The 24,824-nt window shown below is 50.1% G+C and overlaps 11 protein-coding genes across 11 annotated transcripts, besides 33 other annotated features; all 11 read right to left on the bottom strand.

Moving 5' to 3' along the window:
* Positions 1–62: part of a sequence feature (A-rich) that runs on past the window's edge.
* Positions 1–621: part of a sequence feature (areas merged during assembly that could not be assigned to a particular haplotype. This can correspond to areas where the two haplotypes were merged or to regions with more than two copies in the genome that were merged during assembly.) that runs on past the window's edge.
* On the bottom strand, positions 102–1,055 carry Tc00.1047053510901.110 (hypothetical protein, conserved; the record flags this gene model as incomplete). Its single annotated transcript, XM_813931.1, has 1 exon — positions 102–1,055. The coding sequence occupies one exon, from the start codon at positions 1,053–1,055 to the stop codon at positions 102–104; it is 954 nt and encodes a 317-aa protein (XP_819024.1).
* Positions 622–664: a sequence feature (areas merged during assembly that could not be assigned to a particular haplotype. This can correspond to areas where the two haplotypes were merged or to regions with more than two copies in the genome that were merged during assembly.).
* Positions 665–19,070: a sequence feature (areas merged during assembly that could not be assigned to a particular haplotype. This can correspond to areas where the two haplotypes were merged or to regions with more than two copies in the genome that were merged during assembly.).
* Positions 1,068–1,182: a sequence feature (T-rich).
* Positions 1,421–3,979, bottom strand: Tc00.1047053510901.100 (DNA topoisomerase III, putative; the record flags this gene model as incomplete). The annotated part of the gene is made up of 1 exon (XM_813930.1): positions 1,421–3,979. The coding sequence occupies one exon, from the start codon at positions 3,977–3,979 to the stop codon at positions 1,421–1,423; it is 2,559 nt and encodes an 852-aa protein (XP_819023.1).
* Positions 4,196–4,226: a microsatellite.
* Positions 4,497–4,520: a microsatellite.
* On the bottom strand, positions 4,557–6,413 carry Tc00.1047053510901.90 (ATPase protein, putative; the record flags this gene model as incomplete). Its single annotated transcript, XM_813929.1, has 1 exon — positions 4,557–6,413. One exon carries the CDS (start codon positions 6,411–6,413, stop codon positions 4,557–4,559), a length of 1,857 nt encoding a protein of 618 aa, XP_819022.1.
* Positions 5,910–5,948: a microsatellite.
* Positions 6,006–6,027: a sequence feature (AT_rich).
* Positions 6,141–6,172: a microsatellite.
* On the bottom strand, positions 6,527–11,827 carry Tc00.1047053510901.80 (hypothetical protein, conserved; the record flags this gene model as incomplete). Its single annotated transcript, XM_813928.1, has 1 exon — positions 6,527–11,827. The coding sequence occupies one exon, from the start codon at positions 11,825–11,827 to the stop codon at positions 6,527–6,529; it is 5,301 nt and encodes a 1,766-aa protein (XP_819021.1).
* Positions 8,533–8,572: a microsatellite.
* Positions 11,745–11,797: a sequence feature (GA-rich).
* Positions 11,840–11,866: a sequence feature (AT_rich).
* Positions 11,995–12,059: a microsatellite.
* Positions 12,315–12,349: a microsatellite.
* Positions 12,380–12,408: a sequence feature (AT_rich).
* Positions 12,462–12,482: a microsatellite.
* Positions 12,639–12,675: a sequence feature (A-rich).
* On the bottom strand, positions 12,919–13,497 carry Tc00.1047053510901.70 (hypothetical protein, conserved; the record flags this gene model as incomplete). Its single annotated transcript, XM_813927.1, has 1 exon — positions 12,919–13,497. One exon carries the CDS (start codon positions 13,495–13,497, stop codon positions 12,919–12,921), a length of 579 nt encoding a protein of 192 aa, XP_819020.1.
* Positions 13,506–13,589: a sequence feature (A-rich).
* Positions 14,063–14,095: a sequence feature (AT_rich).
* Positions 14,356–14,379: a microsatellite.
* Tc00.1047053510901.60 (replication factor A, 51kDa subunit, putative) lies at positions 14,410–15,807 on the bottom strand (the record flags this gene model as incomplete). Its single annotated transcript, XM_813926.1, has 1 exon — positions 14,410–15,807. The coding sequence occupies one exon, from the start codon at positions 15,805–15,807 to the stop codon at positions 14,410–14,412; it is 1,398 nt and encodes a 465-aa protein (XP_819019.1).
* Positions 15,864–15,896: a microsatellite.
* Positions 15,950–15,974: a microsatellite.
* Tc00.1047053510901.50 (C-terminal motor kinesin, putative) lies at positions 16,258–18,273 on the bottom strand (the record flags this gene model as incomplete). The annotated part of the gene is made up of 1 exon (XM_813925.1): positions 16,258–18,273. The coding sequence occupies one exon, from the start codon at positions 18,271–18,273 to the stop codon at positions 16,258–16,260; it is 2,016 nt and encodes a 671-aa protein (XP_819018.1).
* Positions 18,511–18,546: a microsatellite.
* Positions 18,808–18,829: a microsatellite.
* Positions 19,052–19,083: a microsatellite.
* Positions 19,071–19,118: a sequence feature (areas merged during assembly that could not be assigned to a particular haplotype. This can correspond to areas where the two haplotypes were merged or to regions with more than two copies in the genome that were merged during assembly.).
* Tc00.1047053510901.40 (hypothetical protein, conserved) lies at positions 19,093–19,953 on the bottom strand (the record flags this gene model as incomplete). The annotated part of the gene is made up of 1 exon (XM_813924.1): positions 19,093–19,953. The coding sequence occupies one exon, from the start codon at positions 19,951–19,953 to the stop codon at positions 19,093–19,095; it is 861 nt and encodes a 286-aa protein (XP_819017.1).
* Positions 19,119–24,824: a sequence feature (haploid, Esmeraldo-like haplotype).
* Positions 20,091–20,130: a sequence feature (T-rich).
* Positions 20,235–20,263: a microsatellite.
* Tc00.1047053510901.30 (hypothetical protein, conserved) lies at positions 20,358–21,593 on the bottom strand (the record flags this gene model as incomplete). Its single annotated transcript, XM_813923.1, has 1 exon — positions 20,358–21,593. The coding sequence occupies one exon, from the start codon at positions 21,591–21,593 to the stop codon at positions 20,358–20,360; it is 1,236 nt and encodes a 411-aa protein (XP_819016.1).
* Positions 21,873–21,894: a sequence feature (AT_rich).
* Positions 22,339–22,818, bottom strand: Tc00.1047053510901.20 (uncharacterized protein; the record flags this gene model as incomplete). The annotated part of the gene is made up of 1 exon (XM_813922.1): positions 22,339–22,818. The coding sequence occupies one exon, from the start codon at positions 22,816–22,818 to the stop codon at positions 22,339–22,341; it is 480 nt and encodes a 159-aa protein (XP_819015.1).
* Positions 23,342–23,363: a microsatellite.
* Positions 23,788–23,868: a sequence feature (GA-rich).
* On the bottom strand, positions 23,863–24,824 carry Tc00.1047053510901.10 (hypothetical protein, conserved; the record flags this gene model as incomplete). Its single annotated transcript, XM_813921.1, has 1 exon — positions 23,863–24,824. A coding segment is annotated over one exon (962 nt), but the record flags the coding sequence as incomplete, so codon positions are not given.

Below are 24,824 nucleotides of genomic sequence, written 5' to 3'. Positions count from 1 at the left end.
CCGTCCTTTCCCCCTCACCCTTTTTTTCCCCCTTCTTGTCCACTTATTTATTTCCTTTTTTTGCGCCTTGTCGCCCACCGCAATGGCCAAAAGCCGGAAATTTACTGTGGCTGCCACGCACTGTATACATGATTGGGAGAACAATTGGGTGGAGTGCTAAACAATGACATAATCTCCGTCTTGACGTCTACCTGGTGGCCCGCCTGTGAGGGTGCGGAGGAGGGACACTGCGACTGCTGCTGATAGTATTGGTGGTAACCCACCATTCCATTCCCCGCCATTTGTGTCCAGAATATTTGTTGCTGTTGATGTTGCATCGGTGCACTGGTAACGGTACTCGTTGTGGTGGTGAAGAGTTCATTGATATCGATTCCATTCTTGGTATTTGTGTTGCCTTCCAAGGAAGCAGGAGCCTCCATAGCCGTGGCGGGGCTCCCACCCCACAACATTGGCATCGACGCCGATGTTCCTCCTGTCTGCTCCGACGGCTTGGACAACACAAGACCCGAGCACTTTTCCTCATTAACGGAGGTACCGGCATCAAAAAACTGCTTCAGAAGCGTCTCGTACTGCGGGTTATAGTACATCTTACGTTCGTATTTGTCACGTATGAAGCGATCCACCGAAATGTTGTCGGTAGCAGCGGTTGGCCGCAATTGAGGATCCATGCCGTGCTCATAGAGCACTCGCCCTCGCTTGTTGCCAATGCACTCACAGCACTCAATCATAGGATCTTCCCACGTGTCCATGTTTGTCGACCGCACCTTGGAGACATGTGTCCCCATAGCACGATGAATGCCAGCGCAGCGAAGGCACAAAAAGATCCCAAGATTGGTACTGGCCCAGCGGGGTTGTTTCGCCGAGCACTCAAAACACTCGCGGTTTTCCGGCAAATGGAGAAGTTTCTCTAATAGTAGCTTTTGGGTCATAGGCTTGCGGCCCGTGGGCACAGCACGAGGCTGCATGCGTGTGCAAATGCGTGTACTAAAACCTTCCCTACTAGCAATGCTAGCAAAATACGCGCATGTATTTAACAAAGTGCACGCATCGAACATGTGTGTGGAATTAAAAAAAAAAAAAAAAGAAGTAAAGCACCAAAAGGCAAACAACAGAAAAACAAACACATACGACTCGATAAAACTCTAAAAAAAAAAAAAAAACATGCAAAGAAGGAAAAGACAACGTTTTAATGGTTTGGTCTTTTCATCTTCTAGCCCTTTGAAAGGCCTTCCAGAAGGACCTCTTTTTGTTATCATTCTTCCCCCCTCCCACCAAACAACATCGGTAATGAGGCCAGAACCCATAAAGCACAACATCATCGGCTTCCTCCCCTTCTTTCATATTCCTCTTGCAGCACCTCACCAATAGAGTATCTCCCAATGTCTCCTTCCCTCTCTCCCTCTCTATCTATTACTCGGTGTTAATACCGGCCCCTGCTCCCTCCTCTGCCCCTACCGCCGCGTCCCCGTCCCCGACCGCGACCGCGAGCACCGCCACCGCCTCCTCCACCTCTTCCCCCGCGTCGGCTGAAGTTGCCCAAGCGCCCTCGGACCTCAGTCACGTTTGAGTTTAGGGTGGGTTCGCAGAACACACATGCCACAATGCGATCTTTGCGGTTTGGAAGTGGCGATTTTCCTTCGGGAAACTGTAAATCCATCATCATGGCACCACACTCGCTACACTCTTCTGGGCTTACGTATACACGCTGAGCGGTGGGTGGAAGAAGAATCATCATGGTACAATGGTTGCAGCAGATCTTCCATTTTCCTGAGGTGCGGGGAACAAATGCCATGCATCCGTCACACCGCTCATCCACACAATCGGCCACATAGTTCGTAGCCAGGGAATGGTAGCATACAGGGTGACGACACTCATCGCATGCCATATGCTGTCGTCCTCCTCTCTGTTTTTGAATGTCTTCAAATGGTGGGTTGTTATAGCAATTGGGGCATATGGGGAAAGACTTCCCCCCATCCACATGACAAATGACAAGCTCAAAGTTGTCTAATGGGCATTTAAAGCTAGAGTATTGTTTAATGGTCCCTCCCTGGGGTAACTCGTAGGTAACCTCGCAGTAGGCACAATACAAACGTTGCGGTCTGGCCTCTAGGTGCTTCAGATACCGCATACAGTTTCCGCACCGAGTGATAGGTTTCCCTAAAGCAGAGAGCGATGAAAAGGAGGCCCCCATAAGGGCATCAAATCGTTCAATGTTTTGTTTAAAGAAGCGAAACTTCCCAAAAAAAAGGTCCAGTGAATAGGAAAGCACCTCATCCAGTGAGGCACGACCCTCGGCAATACAAGTCACATACTCTTCCACCTTGCTTCGAACCAATGGTAAAACCAGCTCTGGATCAATGCTCTTGATGCCATGAATCAAAACCACCCCAAGTTTCGTGGGCTCCATGACACGACCTGGTTTTACTGCACAGTAGCCACGCTCTACAATATTGTTTACATGCTGCGATATGGACGCATCCGTGCCGATGCCATGTTTCTCCATAAGACCAATGAGGTCAGCCTCGGTCAGGTATCCTGGCGGCTGTGTTTGGCCCGCCTGCAGTCGAACATCCGAAATGGGAAAATCACTCCCAACCTGAATGTTTGTTGGTACTTTATCGTCTTTTACGGCAAACTGGGGAAGTACTGTCGTAAATCCCGGATCCTCCACCACCTTCCCGGTGAAGCTAAACAACTCCCCACCAATTTCAATCAAAAGTTTCGTCCGAGTCAATTTACAATCCGGTGAGAGGCTTGCAATAAAATGACGTGCGATGTATTCGTACAGCCGCCACGAATCACCGGATAACTCCTGAGGAGTTGCTAAACGCATCGGTGTGATGGGAGGATGATCACCGGCATCCTTGCCTGCCTTTGGTCGCGTGTGTCCATGCGCGAGCAGCTCTTGAACATAATTCCCCCAAATTGGGCTTCGCTCCTGCGCGGTGAGGGCAGCCATAAAGTTGAATGACGACGGATAGGCAGTGGATTCGGTGCGTGGGTAAGAAATGTAGCCACCAATGTACAGATTCTCCGCTATCTGCATGGCGTGATGTGGGCCCATACCGAGGGCTTTGCTCGCAACTTTCATCAACTCGACGGTGTTGAGAGCAGTAGGCCTCGCCCGAGTGTCAACTCCCACGGAGACATCCGTGACCTTCGCAGCTCTATGGTGGGACACCTTTTGATGCAACAAACGTGCCATTAAATCATCAAACACACGACCGCGAGCCCAGTCAAATGTCATTAAGGACCCAAATCGATTGGAAACAGGCACCAATTTCCAATAGTTCTCTGGCTTAAAGTTCAAAATCTCATCATGTCTCTGGACACAAAACGCCAGTGTTGGTGTCTGACAGGGACCGTAACTGACCACGCTGGAGTCCAGATCGCCATATTTGCCTTGGAAGTACTTTGTTTGGTAGCGCGTGAAGGCAACACCCACCTTCAGGTCCAACTCCTGCCTGCAAGTGACAGCGTCAGAAACATTTTTATTAGGCTTTCCCAAATGTAAAAAGGCATGCGTGATTTCCTCACGGGTGATGGCAGAGAATTTGGCACGCCAAATATCCCGCATGTCGTGAATGCTTCGCCGAACCACCTGCATAACCTCAAAGCAGATATTTTCCCCCTCACGGTCGCAGTCAAGCCAAAGCACAAGCGTGTCGCATCCCTCTGCTTCATGTGCGAGATGTCGGCTGACTTTGCCCGCCTCGTCCTTCCAAACCACAGGAGCGCTGAAGAGGTCCTCTTCCTCCGTGCGATCCCAGCTCTGGTGCTGCGGCGTGAAGTCACAGGAGAAGACATGACCGGTCGTGCTGGTGACCTTGAAATAGGCAGGAGTATTGAAGAAATAACCCGAATACTCATACACTGGCAACGCACGTGACCGCTTCGCTGCCTGACCGTTGGAAAGATGAAACGCGATACTCTCCGCAAGGGAGGGTTTCTCCGCCACCATCAGTACGGTGCGGCCCATTTCCCTTCCCTCCTATCAGCTACCCACTCTCACACAACGCCCCGGTATGGACGCACAAAAGGGAATAATAAGAAAAGAAGAAAAATATTGCACGTCCACCGTACGTGCGCGTATTTCTAATTTGTGCGTGCAAAATTTGCCTGTTCTATCTAAGCAAACGAAGTGTTAAAAGAAGCAGCAAGCAAGAGAACTTCCTTCCATGACATCCACCACCCGGCAGCAGCAGCAGCAGCAACAGCGGCAGCAGGGGGTCCACGCATACATGCATGGGGATAGATGCACCACAGGGGGAAGTGCACCCAAAGTAACTTCCTCCACGGTAAAAAGAAAATTTCTGTCATATTTTTAGTTTTTCTCTGGTGCATCTCAGGCAAATGAATGCGAGTGTGAGTGCACGTGCCTGAAGACGCCCAAAAAAACCTCCCAAGAAAAAAAAAAAAGAAAAGAACGGCCAAACAAGCCAAAGAGTAAAAAATATATGTATGTGTGTATGAAAACACACACAAAAAGGAATAATTGTGTGTGTGTGTGTGTGTGTGTGCAAACGAATACGGAAACGCAAGGCTCTGCTTGGAGACTAAGAGGACATCATTGTCTCCCGCGCCGACACCTCGGCTCGAACAGCCATCTGCAGGCCGTTCATAAATGTCGAGAATGAAATGAGGTGCGATGCAACGCCACAGCCGCCCATCGCGTATTCGCTGTACGCCAAAAAAGGCAGCTTCTTCAGGGTTCTGCCGCTAAATGCCTCACACTGCCTGGCAATGGACTCCAGCTGCAGCAACTCACTCTGGCCCAACTCCATGTCACGTGATACCACTGGCGGCCACGTCTCCTCATTGATAAACTCCCCACAAGAGGAGGCTTCCAATATAACCAACCCCCGTCGAATCATCTCTTGCGTACTTGACTTTAGAAGCTCGAGTCGTGCTTGAAAGCCCGGTGCACCAATAAAGATTTTTTTATCGGCGCGGTCAATAAATGCCACGTCAATGGCCCCCGTGATGTTGCTGGTGGCAAATACCACCACATTGTGCCGACGTTGTAGACTGTCCAGCTGCGTGAGGAGAGCGTTGACGACACGAATGGCATCGGATGGTTCATTTCCCCTCAATGCAGATTGTCGTGTCGCCGCCAAACTCTCTACCTCATCCAACAATACACACAAAAGGCTGTTCGGTTTATCAGCCATTTCATGTATTTGCTTGAAAAGAAGCATGACTTGCTTTCCGCTTTCACTGAACCAGCGGCTAAAGAGACTGTGTGCATTGATCTCCACCAACTGGGCAAAAGGAAACATGTCATTGAGGCGAATGGACAGCTTCTGCGCAAGGGCCTTGCAGAGCGATGTCTTGCCTGTGCCAGGTGGGCCGTAAAGCAAAATCAGCCGATTCCACGCAACAATGTGTGGGTCCACACCAGCCCTGGAGAACACCATCGCTGTACGCATGTACTGCAGCAGATCACGTTTAAGACGGACGGAATCGCTTCGTGTTTCACCATAAAACAGGGTCTCCCATAGTCCTTCCAGGGAGACGCTTGGTAGCGACAACACACTGCAGGGCGCCAGCCCCGCGCCAGCATCCTCATCGAGCCCCACAGAGTTCAGCGAATCCCCACAACTCTCATCGGTGTACAATGTGTACATCACCATGGCGTAGTCCGCTTCTTCCGCGGGAATGCCGAGCTGCGGGCAGTACACATCGCACACCCGAAGCAGCTCCACCGTCGAGGCTATGAGGTCTGAGGCGGTGTCAAGCGAGAGGACTTCTCCCGGGTGAATAAAAGCGTGGCGCTGACGTATAAAACTTGTGATGACTTTTGACAGCTCCGTCCTGTTGACACGTGGCGGGCGGCATCGTACCTCCACTGGCACGACAGAAACTTCTTCCATGAACCCGTTGACGTCGAACGACAGGGAAGTGGTGCAAAAAAAAAAAATAAAAATAAAAAATAAAATAAAATAAAACACAAATACCGCAAAAAAAAAAAAGTCGTGTGTGTTTCTTGTAAATCCAACAAAACCAAAATAATAATAAATAATAAAACAGCAACAATGGCTCCCTCCCTCCTTCCCTCTGTGTGTACCTTTCCGTGAGAGTAATGTATTCCTTGCCACTGGCCTACTCGCAGCATTCACACGCATGGAAAGCCACAATGAAAAAGAAAAAAAAAACAAGAAAAGAAAAGAAACAAACTGAAACCGAGCAAATACACACAAAAAAAAAAAAAAAAGAGAATTTCTCTCCCCAAGGCAAAACATTCGTGAAGGTTCAAAAAAACAAAAACAACACCATTTGCCTTTCTCTCGCCCATGTCGACTTCCTGCCATAAAGAGGGCACAAGGAAAGAAAAATAATCCAACAACAATGCCACAGCCAAAAAAAAAAAAGAAGAAGGACAACAGCACCGCCCTCCATCCAGTCAGCACCATATCATCGGACCGTGTTTTCTTTTGTGTGCGTACGTGTGTTTCTTAACTTTGCTATCTTTGTTCTTGCTTTTGTTTTTTGTCTTTTTCGTGCGTCTGTCCACTCCGTTGCCTCTCTACACAATAGGAATCGCACCCAATTCGTGATGCCCGGCAGTGCGCACGGCCCACTCATAGCTCCTTGCAAGATCCTGTAGGCACAATGTCAACTGCTGCTGGTGCTGTTCACTGCTACTCGCGGCATTGAATTGTGCGATCCACTGGACCTTAAGAGCGGTGCGCACCAGCCCCCAAAACTCCGCATCACCTGTGAACAACTCCGGCAGTGCCTCTACAAAGAGGGAAAGATCATCCACTAATCGTTTTCCACTCGATATTACATGCTGACTTTCCAATGCGTTTCCCCTGCCATTTTCCTTCGACATGGACAAAAGCAACAAGGTCAGTGGCTCCTGCAAATATTCCTCAAATATTCTTCGGCTCTCAAAGGACTGCCGCGCCGTGTGGAGAATCGCCGTCCAGTCTAATAACGAGAGTTCGTCCCGCCGAAACTCCACCAGGAAAGAGAGAAGCTGTTGGCACAAAATTGTATCGACGCACGCCACAGCGCCAGCGCACTGTACACCCCGCACAAAAACACTCGTCGGCATCCCCTCCGCGCGCTCCAAAACAGAACGTGTCAAGGCGTTCCACGCGTGTCGAAGTTGCGTGGGCGGCACACGCATCGTAGGAGCGGTGCTGTGGGTGACATCCAGAAGGCCACCGTTCTGCTGGAGATCAGCTTGCGCCTCATGATTTTTTGCAAAAGCGTTAGCAGAGAGAGCAACTGCCACAAGGGCCCGATCTATTTCCGCCGCTGAAAGAAGGCACCGCGCCTCGCGGAGAAAAGAGGCGACGTTTAGCAACGCGTGTCGTGTGCCGGGTAATGCGGAGCATCCAACAAGAAAGAGATTGAGGTGGCGATGCAGCAGCCGTCGATCTGAGCTAGTACGTAGCAGTAGCTGATCCATGTTTAGACCCCCCGTATCCATGTGAATGCCCAACTTCCCAAATGTGTGGATAGCCACAATTATGTTAACAAGAAACTTCACGCGAGGGTTCATTCGAAGAGTTTCGCTCTGCACATACGGTGCGAGGATTTGAATGAGGCGCATCGTCCCCTCTCCCAGCGAGGCGGTTATTTTCATGCTGCCTGATCCCAGTTTCGTCACCCCTCCCACCGTCGACCAGTTGTAATTCTGCGCAGGGGAGAAGTGCACACCCAAGGCGTTGGCGCTTGCAGCCAACCACAAAAACAACAAGTCGCATCCATTGTACTGGTTCCCGGCAAAGGTAGTCGTCGTGTGCTCAGCGAAATGCAAAAACTGCTCGTATGCCTCTTGCAGAGAGAGTGAGCGTGTCGAGAATAAAGGTGCAAGACGCATGTAGACCACCAGAGCATGACAAGCAAGAATGTATTCAAATTGCTCCTGCCGCATAGTTCCTTCCGCCTTCTCCGTAGTGCCCGCATCTCCTGCTGCAGTTTTCCTCTTCGTATTCGTATTTTTTGAGTTTCTCGCCCAATTCTTCACAAAGACCTCTAAAAGCAACCATGTTATTTCACGCAACTGAGCACTTTGACCGTGGGATACGGCTACATCCCCGCTGTCACTCGCATGGCTCACATCCGTCTCCTGTTCAGAAATTTGAGGCAGTAATGTGGCATCCGCCCACCCCCCATCATGTGTCGTCGCAAAGACGTAACACCGGAAAAGCACAACACTGCTCACAAGGCGCTTGTGGTGGCACACTTGCATGTCCTCCTCCAATTTTTTCACTGGGGCAACATTTCCACTAGTGCCCGCCGCTTCGCTATTAGAAGAAGCATTGTATGAGCTTTCTAGTATGCTGTACGGCGCAAGGTGCAACAGGATGGCTTCGAGGAGAGAGCCCCACGTCAACCCGTCTGCTTTGGATTCAACTTCAGCCGAAAGGATTTTCTCCAGGAGCATAACGTGATCAGCAGTTAACATGGGAGTGGCGGTGGTGGTGCAGGCAGTAACAGCAGTAGAAGCAGAAGTAGCGGTATTTCTTCCTTCCATGTTGTTCCTGTTGGTGTTTCCACTACCACTACTACTACTCATATTATTATTATTATTGTTATTATTATTGGTATTATTATTGCTGCTGCTCCCACCGTCCCTGTTGTCTCCCCCATCGCCATTCAATGACGTCATGAGGGCAGCAAATTCTTGTGAGATTGAGGTCAGCCCTAGAGTTTTTAGTGTTGAAACGCGGTAAAGAATGGCTCGGGAAAACACAGTCAGAATCACCTCAAGCTCAGGCAAAGTAAACACCGTTGCACAGGAACCCGCGGCATTTCCAACAGCCATGGCCTCATCGACAGCAGACTGCTGCTGCTTCTTCTTCTGCTCGGTGTTCAGGATTGGATGGCCCCGTTTTTCCAGCAGCCCCAGCAGTCCCACAAAACACTCCATCAGAGTGGGGAGTGTCGTTGGCAGACCTGCATCCACTTCCTGCACGGCTTGTTGCCAGCTGCGAAGAAGCGGATCCTCCAGCAGTGCCACCTTCACCAAAAGCAAATTTGCTCGTCGGTTCAGCCACTCATTCAGCATGTTATAAGTCTTTTCGTCGCAGATGGTTGAAATTTCCTTTCGGATGCCGTCCAGGGGCGTTTCCCTGGCGGTGTCATTGATCCAAACCCCAAACAACGCGTCAAGAAGCCGGTGTACCAGCGGGACGTGTTCCGCACTCAGTATTCGCACCATGGCAGAGATGACCTCTCTAAATGCGCGCCGGATCGCAACAGACGCAGGTGTTTGCTGCTGTTCCGGTGCATTTCCCTCCACCGGGCTTTTATTCTTAGTCGCGCCAGGTGTCGCCTCCGGAGGAGCATCGACAGCAGATTTATTGAGAGAGACGCAGTAAAGGACAAGAGCGCCGGTGTAGACTGTCTCAATAAGCCGCACGCACATAATATCAAACGGCTGCATATTGACTGCAGCACTCATTTTGTTCAACGAAAGAATAACAAGTTGTGTGATTAATCGCTGAAACACCACATCAGAAATTAGACTGGCAAGCAAGGGTTCTATAAACTGGGATGCACATACCTCTCCTCCCTTGTCCTCCCTGCTAGCAGAGCCAGGAAGGATGGCCTCCACCATCGGTCGAGCAACACTGCGGAGCCACGCACTCCACAGCAAATCCCGCCGAGCCGCATGGATGCCATGCCATATGTGTGAGAGCGGATTGTGGTAGCCGCAGAAAAAAAGTCGTGTCAAGGCATATGGCGTTTGGGTGCATTGTGTAACTCGTTTCAATGCCGGTACGTTTTTCCCCGACACGCGTAGCAGAACCCACTCACCCTTCAGAATCTCACTGCCAAATCGCTCCATCGCAAAGCGATCAATATCGACAATAGCGATACCAATGGCACCGACGTAACGTCCATTTGGCGAGGCAAGGCGAAGGTCAAACTGATCGGATTGCTTTAACCATACCAACAGACACTCGTATGCCGCACGCTGCTTCTCTTGTGAGCCGTACAGAATACATGCAACATCTTTAAGTGAGGGAATAAGCTTTGCATCCGTTTCTGCTTCCTCGGGCTCTTCATGTTGCATTTCTCTCGTGTCATTATTTGAGTCCTTTTCCGCGTTTCCTGTTGAATCCGACGTCTCCCTTAAAAAAAACAACTTTCGGACAATGTTTGAGCTTAAATCCTGCACAGACGGCCAGCAAAGTCGACGGATACGCTGCATATATAAAAATAGTCGATAATGATTCATGTTCACGTCCTTGTCTGAAATGGCAAGCAAATGATAATACGTCATCCATGATGCAGCCTCGACACTTAAATCACGAGAAAACCAGGGAAATGTGGCTATGAGCACAACAGACATCTGATCCACACATGACATTCGAGGCCATTTCCACAGGCACACACGCATTAATACATTTAACATGAGGTCAATAACATGCACATAAGAATCTGTTGTTGCAAAAGACGCCGCCGCTGTTGCTACGCAATCAACGCGGGAAATGCGGTTCAGTAACGTTTTTGACGTGTGTTCAACTACACAAAGTGCCTCGTTTGCCTCATCAGAAACGTCAGGTGTTGATGTCGTCTCCTTCTTCTTCGTAGTAGCGGCATAGAGCGCGGAGATCTCACGACGCAGTTGTTCCACCGCAGACCCCTTCTTCCACTCCAGCACCTCTTCATCCTTTATCCATTTAAAGTAGGCGACGGTTTCCATGAGCTTTATAATGTCCGTCATCGGTACACCTTGCAAGCATGCAAGAAGACTCTCTACACCTGGCGGATTGGCGCCCCATGAGACTGTGGGATCCGTGTCATGAGCGCGACCTTTCGTAACCGTTTCAGAATCCTCAACTAATCCCTCAACGTTCGTGCCGTCTACAACCTCCATGGCGGCCAGCAACAACTCCCCGCTGTCACCGTCCTTTCTGCATTTGGATGACCCGGTCATGTGCAGTAGGGCCTCTACGGGCGGTGGTGGGAAGCTGATCGGCGTCGTGTAAAGCGGCGTGTCCGCGGACAAGAGAAGGGGCGGTGGCGCTGAGGACACCTCTTCGCCCTTGGCCGAGGACTCGTTACAAATATTCACTATTATATCAGAAGTGGTCCCCTCCCTCTTCCCTTCATTCTTCCCTGCACGACATCGTGCCAACCCTAAATGCAGCAAAGCTTCCGCACAAGCCATTGAAAAACTCTTCACAACTTGATGATTCCGTTGAAGGCATTCGTAGTTGTTCCTCATCGCCACATGTACTTTGAGAAGACGCTCAAATGCGGCCAATGACACACGCGGCTCAACCTCCTCCTGTTTCCTTCGTGGACGCGCCCCGCCCGTGACAACTCGACCGGCACCACGTTCCAATACTTTTTGTACGAACCCGCCATGACGGTGTGAAAAGCGGCCGGCGGTTGTCGCCGAGACCTTTTCAGTCAACTGTGTTTCTGGTGTCACCGCCTCGTTGTGCCGCCGTCCCGCGTCACTGCCTCTCGCCCCGCCGTCGGCTGTCTGTTGACCCGGCAATCCCCCCTTTTGACGACCGAGAGGTTTCGCGGCTTTCCTTCCATCCTCGTGATGGCTGCGACGTTGATGACTCTCGTCTTGTCGTGGTCGCTTTTGGTGCCGCAGCGGTGGCCGCTCCCGCCGCTGGCTTCGGTGGGCCCGTTGCATCATGACAAAAGAGGAGGTAGCGGTGGAGGAGTAGAACGATGAGAAGCAGCCGAATTCACCCTTCGCGAGAGCACCCGCTGTTACCATGAAACGCCATCCCGAGGCCCCAATCACCCGCCGCATGCTCCCTCTTTTTTTTTTCTTTCTTCTTATTCCCCCTCCTCTCCACCTTCCTCTGCCTACACCCGCACAACACGCAGCGGACATAGAGGAATGCAGAAAAATAAAAAATAAATAAATAATAAAGAAAATACGCTGGAACAAAACTCGCGTGGGCAAACGTCCTCAACTGGCGTCAAGGTGTCATCAACGTGGCGGCAAATAAAAAAATACGGTGGCGAACACACGCATGCCCCCTCCAATTCCCCTCACTATCTCTCTCTCTCTCTCTCTCTCTCTCTCTCTCTCTCTCTCTCTTTCTTTCTTTCTTTCTTTTTCTTTTTTGTTGCTGCTGTTGTTGTTTTCGCTGTAATGATGTTTATTTCCCTCCCGCAACATCTTCTTCCCTGAACCAACCCAACACGCACACGCTGAAATATATATATATGCCTTTGTGTGTATGTACGCACTGTGTGTGAGAGGGCTAAGGCGGCATTCTTGGGTGCCCAATAGACACACACACACACGCACACACTCCCATAAAAGAAAACGCGGGCCCTTCGTTTACGTCCTTCACCAAAATGTGAAGATCATTTATGCATGTATATATACATATATACATATATATATCGGAGAGTATCAGGGAGAAACCAAAACAGCAAAAAATAAAAATAAAAAAAATAATAATAGAAAGACCCTCATAATTTAATGGCAGTCTTACTGATGTCATGTTGTTGTTGTTTTTTCTTTTCTTTTCTTTTCTACTGCGACCATTCAATTAAAGGAAGCAGCAAAAGCAAAAAAATCCGCAAATGAACGCAGCATGTATGTATCTGCGCTGATTTCGTTCCCTTCTCTCCTTCTCTCTGTCTCTGCCTTCACTTCTCTCTCGTTCCGTTTATATGACTTTGTCTGTAAATTTTTTTTTTTTTTTTTTTCTGCTTTTCCTTTTGTTTGGATTACACGTTGCCGCTGGTCAGTACACACGCATGTATATAAAAGGACCGCAATTCTTCCTCTTTCTCTCACCCACACGTTATTCCTCTTTGCATTGAACAAAAACCCCCAATTCTGTGGCGTGTCAGTCACACAACGCCCTCCCTTGGCATTACATGTAATGCAAGCGTCTAATCGTGTCACACACAGCCACAGCCACATACATATGCATGTGCTCGAGGGCTCCATCACACAAATTCTCTCTAACCGTCTCGTGGTGTCTCCCTGGAGGCGGCGGCTTCTGACGAAGACGAGTCCCCAGCGGCGGAAGGGGCCGCCATGCCCAGCGGCCCGTCCTTGCCCTTGTCCCAGTACTTCGCAAAGTACGCCCATGAGTTGAGCAGCAGCGAGACGGCCTTTCCCTCGGCGGAGTTAATTTGTTCCTCCGTGAGGCTGTTCAGTTCGCTCCATGCGTCTAACTCAATGCGTTTTTTCCCGTCCGGGCCACCGCCTGTCTGGTGCAGCCGCTTCAGCTTGTTGACACGCATGGCTACATCAAGCGCTGTCACACCGCTGTCGGCAGATGCGTTGCCCGCGCTGCTGCTGTTCGTCCCCGGCACCGCCGGGCTCTCTGCGGTGGTGCGAAGAAGACTCGACACGTGCAGGCGGCGAGTTTGATGATTCACAGGCGTGTAAAGAGCAGCCACTGCTGTTGTGCCTCTTAACATCGGCATCATTGTGGCCGTGGCAAATGCGCAGCATGAAAGCTGCCGTTGTACGCCGCACGCGGGGCGACGACAAACGTCAGGAAGTGCCGCCACCACCGTTCGACCCCTTCGCATTTCCTGCCTTCTTTTAATTTTTATTCCTTCTTTTGCTTTTCTTTTTTTTCTTTTTTGGGTGTTTATTGTTTTCTTTTCTTTTCCTTTCTTTTTTCCCCTCCTCTCGGCTCTTTTCTTTCTTCCCTCACTAGTGTATGTGTGTATGTATATAATATACGCACGTACCCCTTCCCCCCTCCCTCTTTACCCTTCCTTCTATGCGATATCGCCCACTTCCCGTGAATGGCACATGTCCCACCACGTCGTGCAGAAGACGTGCGTATATTGTGGAAAACAAAAAGAAAAAAATAAATAAATATATGGGAAAAACAAAGTCATGATTCACTCGTGATTGTTTTTTTCCTTCACCCACATGAATGCGTGCACATGCGCATTTTTTTTTCCTCCCCCCGTTGTTCTACGGATAGGCAACCATTGCACACATAACATGTACGATATATATATGTAGATGTAGATTTATATCCTTCTGTGTTTGGGTGTTGATGTGTGGAGCAGGAGGTGATCGGGGCCCGCACCACCCAATAGCAGTCAACCAGCCAGAAAGCCACAACCATGACAACACCAGAAATATATATATATAATATTATTAATAATAATAGGATGCATGTCGCACATTTGAGTTCCTATGCACAGACGTAACTTTGCATGTCTCTGTATGTCGTTGCCTCGTTCTTTTCATCACCTCGCTCCCCTTTTATTTCCCTCCTCCTCTCTCTCTCCTCTCTGGCTGGAGGGGTATGGATATGTCTCTATGTTACTTCACTTACACTCCCTCCCTCCCACCTCCACTCTCACTCCTACCTCTGTACGGCAATGTTGACTCTTGTCCCACCGCTCCGCTCACATAAATATTTGGTTTCCCTCTCTCTCTCTCTCTCTCTCAATCCCCCCGTTACAAAACCCACAGGGACGTTACAAATAGGCCTCTATGCACCGGACCATTTCTTCACACTCTGTCTTCAGTTGGGCTGCCATCGCCTGGCGCTTTTCCTCGGAAACGGTATCAAGCGGCATAAATTCGTTCAGACGCATGACCGTAAGACGCACACGGTCAGACTCTTCGCCACCAGCTGCGCTGGAAGAGCTCTCCTCCTTTACCCGCAGTCGCATTTGCACCGGGCGATTCATCCGCAACTGCGCAATTTTTGTGACGAACATGGGGTCCGCCTCCTGCTGCTTCTTGAGCTCGGTGGCTGGCATGCCAAAGAACTCCACACCCGCCTCATTAAAGAGGGTAAGCCACTTCTGGGAAACATTATCGGATGCCTGAATGGAGACAAGATAACGCTGCGTGGGAACCACCTGCCGGTCACACTTTTCACAGCGGTAGCGTTCACCCTGAGCTCCTTCCAATGTCACCTTCTTGTTGCATTGTGGGCAGGCGTCGTACCACTGCGCGTCCTGCTTCAGATACACCGGCACACAACGGACATCAATGAAGTCTGCCTTAGGGCCACGGCCGAGTCCCTCCGCGGAAATGTCGTCAAAATACTTCCGACCACGGTAGTTCTCCCCGCCTGCATTGTTGCCAGCCCCCACACCCAAGGAAGAGAGCGAAGAAACATCGCGTCCGCCGGTGGAGATGTACCACTCAGCAAGTTTTTTTACGTCAGGAATGTTTGGATTCACGTCGAATGCGGATTGAAATGTTGCAGAGAGCGTTACGCCGTCAAAGCTGCCCACCTTCAGCTGGCGCATTGCCAACACAGTACCCGGAGAATATGCCCACTCCTTCGCCTGGTCGTTCCATAGCGTCACCTCAACGGCGGCTGTGATGTCTCCCACCTTCACGTTCCGTTTGATCAACTCCCTTCCAGTGGACTTCTGCGTGATGGAGCTCAGTTCCTCCACCGACAGCACCACCGCCAATACATCCACAAGCGACCCCACCTCCCGCTGCTTGAGAATGGCGATAGGCAAAAAGTTGTACCGCTGCAGTGGAATTGTCGCGCTGCTGGGATCCCGCGCCAAAGAAATCTGACTCGAGCTATCAAACGTCAGCTCATAGTCGTTGTTCACGTTGCTGAACTTGCGATTTGCGTTTTTCACTTGGCCACCGCTGAGGTAATACACCTGGCCGTTCACAATGAGCGGGTTGAACAGGTCAACGGCGTCGTTAAAGACCGTCGCGCGGATAGATGCAGATTCGTCAATGAGCGTAAAGGAAAACAGTTTTCCCTGCGACGTCGGTTTATTCCACGTGCGCACATCCGACTTGTCCGTTACTCGGGCCCGTATCCACCACTTGCCGCCCAAGAATGGCGTCAATGAGTCAATGGGCTGAATCTGCTGATTGCTCGGGTGTTGCATGACGTGTTCCTCACGTCGTGCCTTCTCGCTCCCTCTCTTTTTCTTTATGCCTCTGTTATATATATATATATATGTGTGTGTATGTATATCTCACAATGTGTGTCAAGTCTGTGTGACGTCGATTGCTTTAAAATAGTGGGAGAAGAAAAAAAGAAAGAAAGAAAGAAGAGAGTAAGCCTCAAAGTTTGCTCTGGAAGACCGTGGCACCCGTCAAATATATACACACAGAAAGACACAGACATGAGCAAACAAAAATGACAAAATGCGTTCATAAGGACGCAAAGAGGGAGATTTTCACGCTATCTATTCTAGCCTTGAAATTCCTTCTTTCCCCCTCTTCTTTCTGACGACATAAAAGTACAAAAAAAGCCATAAGAAGAAAGGGAAAAAGGTGCGGGTGTTGACTGCAGGCACTTCTGGATTTTAATTCCCCAATTTTCTGTGAGTCGCTCAGTAGTCGGTTACGCGCCTCACGGAGGGGCCAACAACGGTTTGGTTGACGCGACTCGCAAAGCGGAGTGAGTTCAGGCTTTCCGCCATGTGTTCCTCCTTATCTGAGACAGTGACCAACATGAGCATCTTCCCGCCCTTTGCCCCGAGGTAATTCTGCAGCAGGTATGTGAGCTTGCCGTTGCGCCACGGTGCGACGCTGCCGGAGTTGTTAAGGGCGCTGATGCACTTCCCAAGATCCAACAGACTGCGGTTGATGTTGATGGTCTCCTTGAGATGCTGCCCTTGCCGTGTCCCCGACTCGCTCATTCGCTCGCTACCCGCCAAATCCACCAGACAGAGCGTCCCCTCACTTCGCTGCCGTATGAGTGCATTTTCTCCCTCAATACGCAGGACAAAGACACAATGCGACCGAGATGAATGGTCGTTCAGCAGCGTTTTAGCGGTGCTACGATTCTTCATTGCCGTCTTGTAGTGGCGCTGAAAGTCCTCAAAGGAGCGAATACGCCTCTCTACAACGTTGGTGATACTCGTTGACCCCGACTCGTTCTGATGCTTGATAACGTGATAGTTCGGCTGAGAGGCGGCGGCTCCACCGGGTTCATACACGGACGGCTCCTGCTGCAGGTCCCGAATGACATCGTTGTATATTTCAATGAAGTAACAACTGAGGCTGTACTTCCAGCCGTCGGAGCTTAACTCTTCCTGGCGACGGAATATGGTACGAAGGGCGCGAGGAGTGATGCCACATTTCTGTTCATCCAACACTTCTCCTTCCATGGAGTATGTTTTACCCGATCCCGTCTGGCCGTACGCAAAAATGCAGACACGATAGCCATCAACCGCACAGTTGACAAGCGGCTCCACGTTGGCATAAACAGCCTCTTGTGTAGCGTTGCCATCAAAGACACAATCGTACGTGAATGTCTCCTTGGACTCCTGCGTACCTGTGGATGTCGCGTTGTTCCGCGATTGGCACACACACAACGTCCTCTGAACCCCATCCTCGACCTGGGGAAACTCAAATCGACCATGCAGTGTCTTTTGTTGCCCTCCGTGTATTTTTTGTCTTTTGCCCTCTGCACCTCTTCCTCCTGCTGCGGCGAGGTTGTGAAGCCCCTCCGTGGAGAGGCTAATTGTACTGTGCGAAGAAATGGACGCCTCACGAGAGCTCTCAGGAACGAGCAAAACCTCACCGTTGGTGTTGTTGCCACTGCCCTTTACCCGACAGTACACACGAATGGTCCCCTTCAGCTCCTCACACTGCGAGTACAACTGTCGTCGGACTATCTCGGTTTCCCGTGATGCACGTTCAGCAGCCTCCTTCGCCTTGCGTATCTGCTCCATCTCTGCTACCATTTCCCTCACCTCCCCGGAGAGACCGTAGGTGGCATCTTGCATAACCCGCTCTCTCTCAAGCACATCGTTCAGTTTTCTCTGCTCTTCGTCTGTCACTTGGCGCTCTGCCTCCAGCGTCTTCTGCAACTGCTCCAAGGCGTCCGATTGGATAACAATGTCCTCCTGCAAACGTTCTCGTGCCTGCTCTAATTGCACGTGTCGCTCCTGTAACATTTTTATCTCATCCATGGCACTTTGTTTTTCTGCAAGCGTTGCATCTTCCCGACGATGCAGCTCCGCAATTAATTCAAGATGTTGACACGTGTGGGACTCACTCTCTGCCGCCACCGCCGCAAGCTCCAACTCATGTGAGGCTATCATCCTTTCAATGGCGTCCAGCACCGCCTCGTTCTCCTGTGCCTTCTGTGCGTACAGATTGGCAAGTTGAAGAAGTTGCTTCTGCACCGCCGCCGTTTTGCGTTGCCAAACCAAATCTATCGCCGTCAGCGGTGCATGCAAAGAGGAGGAGGGGAAGGCATCCCCGCCAGGAGTGACCGAGGCAACACTGCTGGTCAGTGGTAAACGACTCCCAGGAGGTTGGCCATCGTTGCGGTTGTGTGCAGGTCGGGTATTGCTCTCATCACTCTGCCGTGGCCGCTTCTTGGCACGTTGCTGCATGTGCGATGCGTCAAGGCGAAAACACAAACACGAGCCCCGCCTACAACGGCAACAACAAAAAAAAAAAAAAACGACGGGAGGAGATTCGCTTCTTCTCTTTATATCTACGCCGTGACGACACCTCTCCTCACTCCCGCTCTAGCAAATAAAATTTCACCGAGTGGCGCCCTCTTTCTATCTTCTGTCTCTGGAGGGGTGTGCTCGCCCCTCAAAAAACTTCTCCCATCCGTTCACGAGAAAAACAAAAAAAAAAAAAGAAAAAGAAAAGGAAAATAAGACATTTTCACAAAAAGTAAACACAAATACCGTCAAAGCAACAAGCGTGCATCGGCAAGTCCATCCCCAGTCACCGTGGGACTAACATGCAAGCAGCAGTTGGAAAGGTTCTACTTACAGATAGTTACATGGAAGTTTTGAAAAGGGAAACGGAACAAAAAGAGTGATCTCTCTACATAGATGGACAATGATTTATGCCGTGTTTCTCCTTCTCGGTGTGCCTGCGTGTGTTAGGGGATGTTACACCCATCCCTCTGCAAATAAAAATAAAAATAAAAATGTCGGCATCGGTGACGGCTAACACCTCTAAAGTATGATTAAAATTCCCCACAAAGCAAAATTCAACCGTCCTTCAATTTTAATTAAAAGCCTTTTCTCTTTCCCCCCCCCCCCCCAATTTCTTTTTTTTCATTGATTGCTGTTGTTGGCGCTGGTCACAATCCAGTTTTCTTTTGACTCTCCCCAATACAGTGTACATGTATACATATATAGGAGTTGCTCTCATACAAACACACGCACACACACACACACACAGCCTAGTGCTTAAAGACGCCTAAAGACGATACTCTGTGTGTACCAAAAGTTGTCACAGCGATAGCCCGTCCTAAAAACGGCGTCGCTTGGCTTCTTCACACGCGACTTTGGATCCTCCCTGGGATCAAATGCGTTATACGGATCCTCCCGGTAATCCATGGCGGTGGGTTTGTCCTCTACGTATCCGGCAGGCCGCCACGGCTTGTCTACTACAAAGTGCTTGAATGAGGGCCGCACCAGTTTGGGCATGAACGGTTTGGTCATCACGTAACACGTGGAGACCCCAGCGAACGGGGATTCATCGAAAGTGTAGCCACGACGTCCAACAGGTATGAATGGAACCGCAGGCATACGACGGCGCCACGCATCGCGTTCCTTCTTTGCGTTAATACGAGGCTGATCGTAGATGGTCGCGATGTACTCGTTGCCAATCTCGCTCAGGGCCAATCCCGGTGTCCCGTAACTGCCCAATTTGCCAGGAGATGTCAATATTTGACGCGGCATGGACTTGGGAAAGGGCTGCGGTCCACGCGGCATGGGATTGTCGGGAATATGGGGGTACGGTTCCCGCTGAATCAAGCCATAGTACGACCCAAGGCCTTCCCCTTTCTGCGGTGGGCCAACGTATGCGAAGCCAGTGGCTGTCATATCTTTCTTTCGTTTTTCCATTTGTTCCCGACGAGCCATAGTCTCCGGGTCCGAGCGGCGGTCGCCGTTGTACATGTACTTGAACTCCTTGTCAAAGAGCGCGTCGGGGTTGTGGCCTGTCTTTGGGTAGCAGGTAACAAAATTGACCCCCTGCGCCCGCTCATCCACCGCATGCTTGTACCGGTCACCAAGGCCCAGGAAGGAGGGGATGGAAAACACCATTTCTCTGTGGCCTGCTTTAATTCTAGTGTCTGTTATGCCCGCCACACTCTATTAGTGGTGCCTGCAGAACCCACAGCCAGACAGAGAATAAAAAAATTTTGTGAGTTTATTATACAATACGCAGTTTGCAAACACAGAAAAACACAAAAAAAAAAAAAAAAGAAAGAGAAAGAGAAAGAGGAAGGGATACGAATCCTTCATCCCCCCCATTGGTAGAGGTAGAACTCAGCTGGAGCGTCAGGAGAAATGTTTTAAGAAGATCCCTCTCCAATAAAGCCGCATGCGTATGTATGTGTGTGTGCGTGTGTGTTCGGCTTTCCCCAATGAAGTCAGGGCCAGAAAGTCTTGGAGAACAACCACCAGAAGCAACGGCGGGGCACACGAAAGATGACGCGTGTTGATTGTCAACCGAGTCGAAGCACGTGAATGCCCACCGCCGCCTCAGAGTGCAGAAAAAAAGGACCCACCCATCCACGTACGCAGCTCCCCGCCTGACACCCTTTAAAACTGCCATCGGCGTCAATCTCATCACAAACCACGGCAGAGCCAGCGATGGCATCATCCTGGCAGAGCGAACTGTGAAGAAACATGAGGTTCTCCGACGGCTGGCTACTGCTCTTGGCAAGCCGGTAGGAGGAAACACACATCGCCGCCTTTCGAACGGCGTCAAAGAAACATTTCATCGTTTTATTCTGACGATGTGTCTGTACGACGATGGCGACAGCCGCCTCAGAGACGCTTAAAGCCTGGTGAAGTGTCGTCACAAAAGAATCAATTAAATCCACTTCATAGATGCAGTCTGCAGCCAGAATGACATTGCATCCCCATTCCCGCAACTTTTCCCGGTTTCGCTCGTGCTCCGTCCAGTCAAGGAGTTCAGCAACATGTGGCGCACCCGTCTCTTCCGTGTCGGACAGAGACTCATGTGGCCGCTCTCCACTCATGATATGGGAACGGAGGTTAAAGAGAATGTTTTCAACCAACTCCGGCTGATAATCGGTGAGAACGCTTCCTTGGACCCTCTTCTTGTAGCATGAGTATTGATGAAGCATCACTGGCGTTAATCCAACGCCAGCGCCAAGTTCCAAAATTCGCAAAGCACCTTCATGTGGCAAAATAATAGGTGTGGGACTGGAGCATTCCGCCAAGAGAAGTTGCACCAGTACAAACGCCGCTGGCCAAAGCGCAAGGCCCACATTTGCGAATTGCTCGGCGGCTAAACGAATGGAAAGAAATGTTTCCCGTGCTCCAGGAGCGTAAAATGTCTTGTAGCACATGCTGGTCTGAGAATCGCTATCGGCTCTCGGAGAGTAACATATATATGCCTCAATGAGCTGAGAATCGATGACCTCATCGTTTAGCGCCTCCTTCACATGTGGTGTGGCCCATGTTAGCTCCAGCTGAGTGATAAAATGTTTCAGGAATGCACGGACATTCGACTTGCGTGGAGGGTATTTTTGCACAAGCGGATGCCGCACCAACAACACAACACATAATTGCTGCGCCTGGAGACAGTACCACGGCATGCCAAACAACTTACAGTCATCTTTGAATGCCTCAAATGTCTCCTGCGGTGGAGCAGACTGCAGAAATAACAGCAGGGATGTGGGCGGGTGTGGCCCGAGAGAGGCGTGCTGCATCCAACTCCACTCTTCTCTGCACCGCGGCTGACCCTTCTCCCCGTTGAACGCGTGCTTCTCCCTTTGTGTAGTTGATAATCATGCGCAGAGGTGATTCAGAGAAAAACGTGCAGTGGACATAAAAACGATGGACTCCCCCCAAAGTCCGTCAGTTGGAAATAAGGAAACAAAAGAAAAAAAAAAGGGTTAGGGTGGGGAGAGAGGAAAGGCAAATGCAAAAAGGAAAACAACCCTTCATTTTTGTTCTTGTTTTTCTTTTCGGCACATCAAAGCCAAAGCAAAAATAAAATAAAAAATTTAAGGAATAAAAATGACGCACGGACGGACAAACTCATTGCAGGCATAAGGAGGGAGAAAGAGAAGGGGAAAAAATAAACTCCCCCATTCCCCCTTTTTTCTTTTATTTTCAGCCCAACTCCCCCAACTCAGGCTCTGTGAAACGGCGGATGGGCATCTCCACATACACGTAGTTTCGTTCTAGCCCAAAGCTGAAAGCCAAGGCGTCTTCCATCCCTTTCAACGACCACTCCGGAGTGTTGTTGACGCCCCAACCGCTCTCCTGGCCCGTCATGACAGCGGCTAAACCGCCGCTTTGAAGAACTGTGCGATTGACCGTCAGTAGCTCCGCAACTCGCTCCAGAAATGGCACAGTGTGGTGTAGCAGCACCGATGGCACCAAAATAGCCCGCGTCACAAACACGGGTGGTAGATCCCGCAGGGTAAACGATGTTTGAAAGAATGCGTTTTACTCATACATTAGTCGACGGCCCATGGTATTATTGAGCGAAGGCGACGTGCTGTGCAAATTTCCGTAAAAGACGCAACAGCGGCGCAAGCCAAACGAATGCCGAAGAATACGCTGACGTATACGACACAACAGCGGCTGGTCAATCTGCACACCATGTTCCAAAAAGGCAACCCATTCTCGGCTTTTCTCCGTTGCAGATGTTGAGAAAAACCCTGCGGCCACACCGGTGAGAGTGCCGCTGTCAAGAGAATGGCCGAGCACTCTCCCCCTGTAGACGGTCATAATAGCGCTGTAGGGTTGCAGGAAACTCCTACTGGCAACAAATCCAGGCATTTCCCATTCACGCAACAGCCGGCCGTCCACCTTATTTGGCGGGTAAGACTTCACCAGAGGCTCCTTCGTGGCAAGAAAGTAAATACGGTTCCCATTGTACCTGCCTTCAGTCCCTGCGTTGCGGTACGTCCTATGGTCGTTCATCACTTCCCTCGCTGTTTTCTCAAAAGGTGACAAATAGTTTGGAGAGGACGGTAGCAATGAAGACCCCAATTAACCCCCCCATATAACGTCTTACGCAGTTTTCTGTCATAAACAACAAACACATTCAACTCCGCATAATTCTCTCCAGCTGGAGCCTTCACCAAGCCGCAAGTGACATCATCCCATGTTCCAGTCGTCACGTCAAGAAAAAGTTTTTCCGGCATTTTGTCCCCTGCTTTTTGACGCAATTCTTCCATATGATAAAAGAGCAAGCGCCCACGTAACGTGCTGCTTGCAGGTGGGAGGATAATAACAATCACAAGAAGTAAAACCGCAACAAGAGCAAATAGAAATTTCCGTAAAAAATAATTCATGCGGTATAGCAGCCAATAGGCGTGCCGGAAGCCGCGGGCCACCGACCTACCATACATTTAGCCAGTAAAACAATGAGTGAATCAAATAATTAAATACTTGGCAACTTAATTGCACGATAATGTTATCCTCTCTTCCCTTTCCTGTTCCGTTTTGTTTTTGTTTTTGTTTTTTCTTTTTATCTCTTGAACAACCCCCATGCCTACACCCAGTTTCGTGAAACGTTGCTTGAATAGTCTACGCCTCATTCATAGGAACATAAAGGAGGAAAAAAAAAAAAAAAGAAAACATCTAAAAAATTAATCGACATATGTTACATGCATGTGTGTGTGTGTGTGAGTATGGAAAAGGGATATTTAAAAAAGATCCTGGGAGGCAATATTCCTCTCCAGCATGCTACGGTCTCCTTAAGCCCTAAAGGAGTTAGTTGGGGGGGAAGGGGGAAAAACGTTGGTTCGCCATGCATAGTGTAGACTCACCACTTCAACAGCCTCCCTGTCTTTTGCCCCCCTTTTCCCCTGATGATTTAAACGGTTAACTTGACTGCCGACACCGAGAGTAAAGGAAAACACGTCATTAATGGCCTTCCCCTCCACATTTCTTTCTTTTTCCTTCTTCCCTGTCGTTTTTGCTTTTCTTCCCCTTCTCTCATTGTCTTCGTTGCTTTCCCTTTTACTTGCGTGTCTTATGCTGCGAGCGGAACTCACGAAGGCGTGCGGTCTCCTTCTTCGCCTTCTTGAGTTGCCGCAAGTATTCCTCCTCCTCGGCGGTTGACTCGCGCTGGTGCCGCAGCCGCGTTCTCTTCTTTGCTTCCGCCTTCTTTTTCAGCATCGCGTCCGCTTTACTCGCAAAGACATCCAGCAGCGCGGTGCGGCGCATGTCTCGCGGCTCCGGCGCAACAGTAACGGCACCGGCAAGGCGCTGCTGCAGCGCCGTGGTTCGCTCAAGCGGAATAAACTCCTCCTTCATATTAAACGGAAGTTGCAGTTTTTGATTGCGGGAGAGAAGCACCTTAGTGGCATCCGCTGCCGCATAGTCCTCGTCGTCCCTCTGGCGGCGTTTGATCTCCTTGTACTCCGAATCACCTTTTGTGACAAGTGGGGCGTTGTGCTCCCAGCGCAGCTCCCGCATATTGCGCATTCCCATCCAGTTTGCGTCCACAAGGTTGCGCTGCATGGAACAATACTTCGGCGGATGTACCGTTTTCCATGCTCTACAGAAGACAATGTCGGAGGGGAGCAGTTTGTCCTCGAAGGTGGCGCGTATCAATCCGTCCTTGCCCTTGAGAGCCGCCTTCACGATGCCACGAATGCCAGAGACCGACTTCAGTTTCGCGCCCACAAACTTGGTTGCCTCCATGTCGCTGTTAAACATCCCCCTAACAAACACTGTGGTTTTCATTATTTTATGCGGTGTTCCAGTCAGTTTGAGCTTCTTCACAATGTTTGTAGCATGATCGTTTCCAAGCGTGTATCCTGTGCAAGAAACACGGAAATTGGGAGATCGTTGCTCCTTGACAGGAATGGCAATAAATCCCGTGTTTGTCGGTACCACCGGTGCATAGAAGGCAGCGATGCAGTGCATATGCTGCGGTGTGTACTTCAAGTACCGCACGCGACCATTCGGGGTCTCTG

Source organism: Trypanosoma cruzi, genomic scaffold (genome assembly GCF_000209065.1).
Source record: "Trypanosoma cruzi strain CL Brener 1047053516949 genomic scaffold, whole genome shotgun sequence".
In the NCBI taxonomy this organism is placed as follows: Eukaryota; Euglenozoa; class Kinetoplastea; order Trypanosomatida; family Trypanosomatidae; genus Trypanosoma; species Trypanosoma cruzi.
This window is presented reverse-complemented; position numbering and strand designations above follow the sequence as displayed.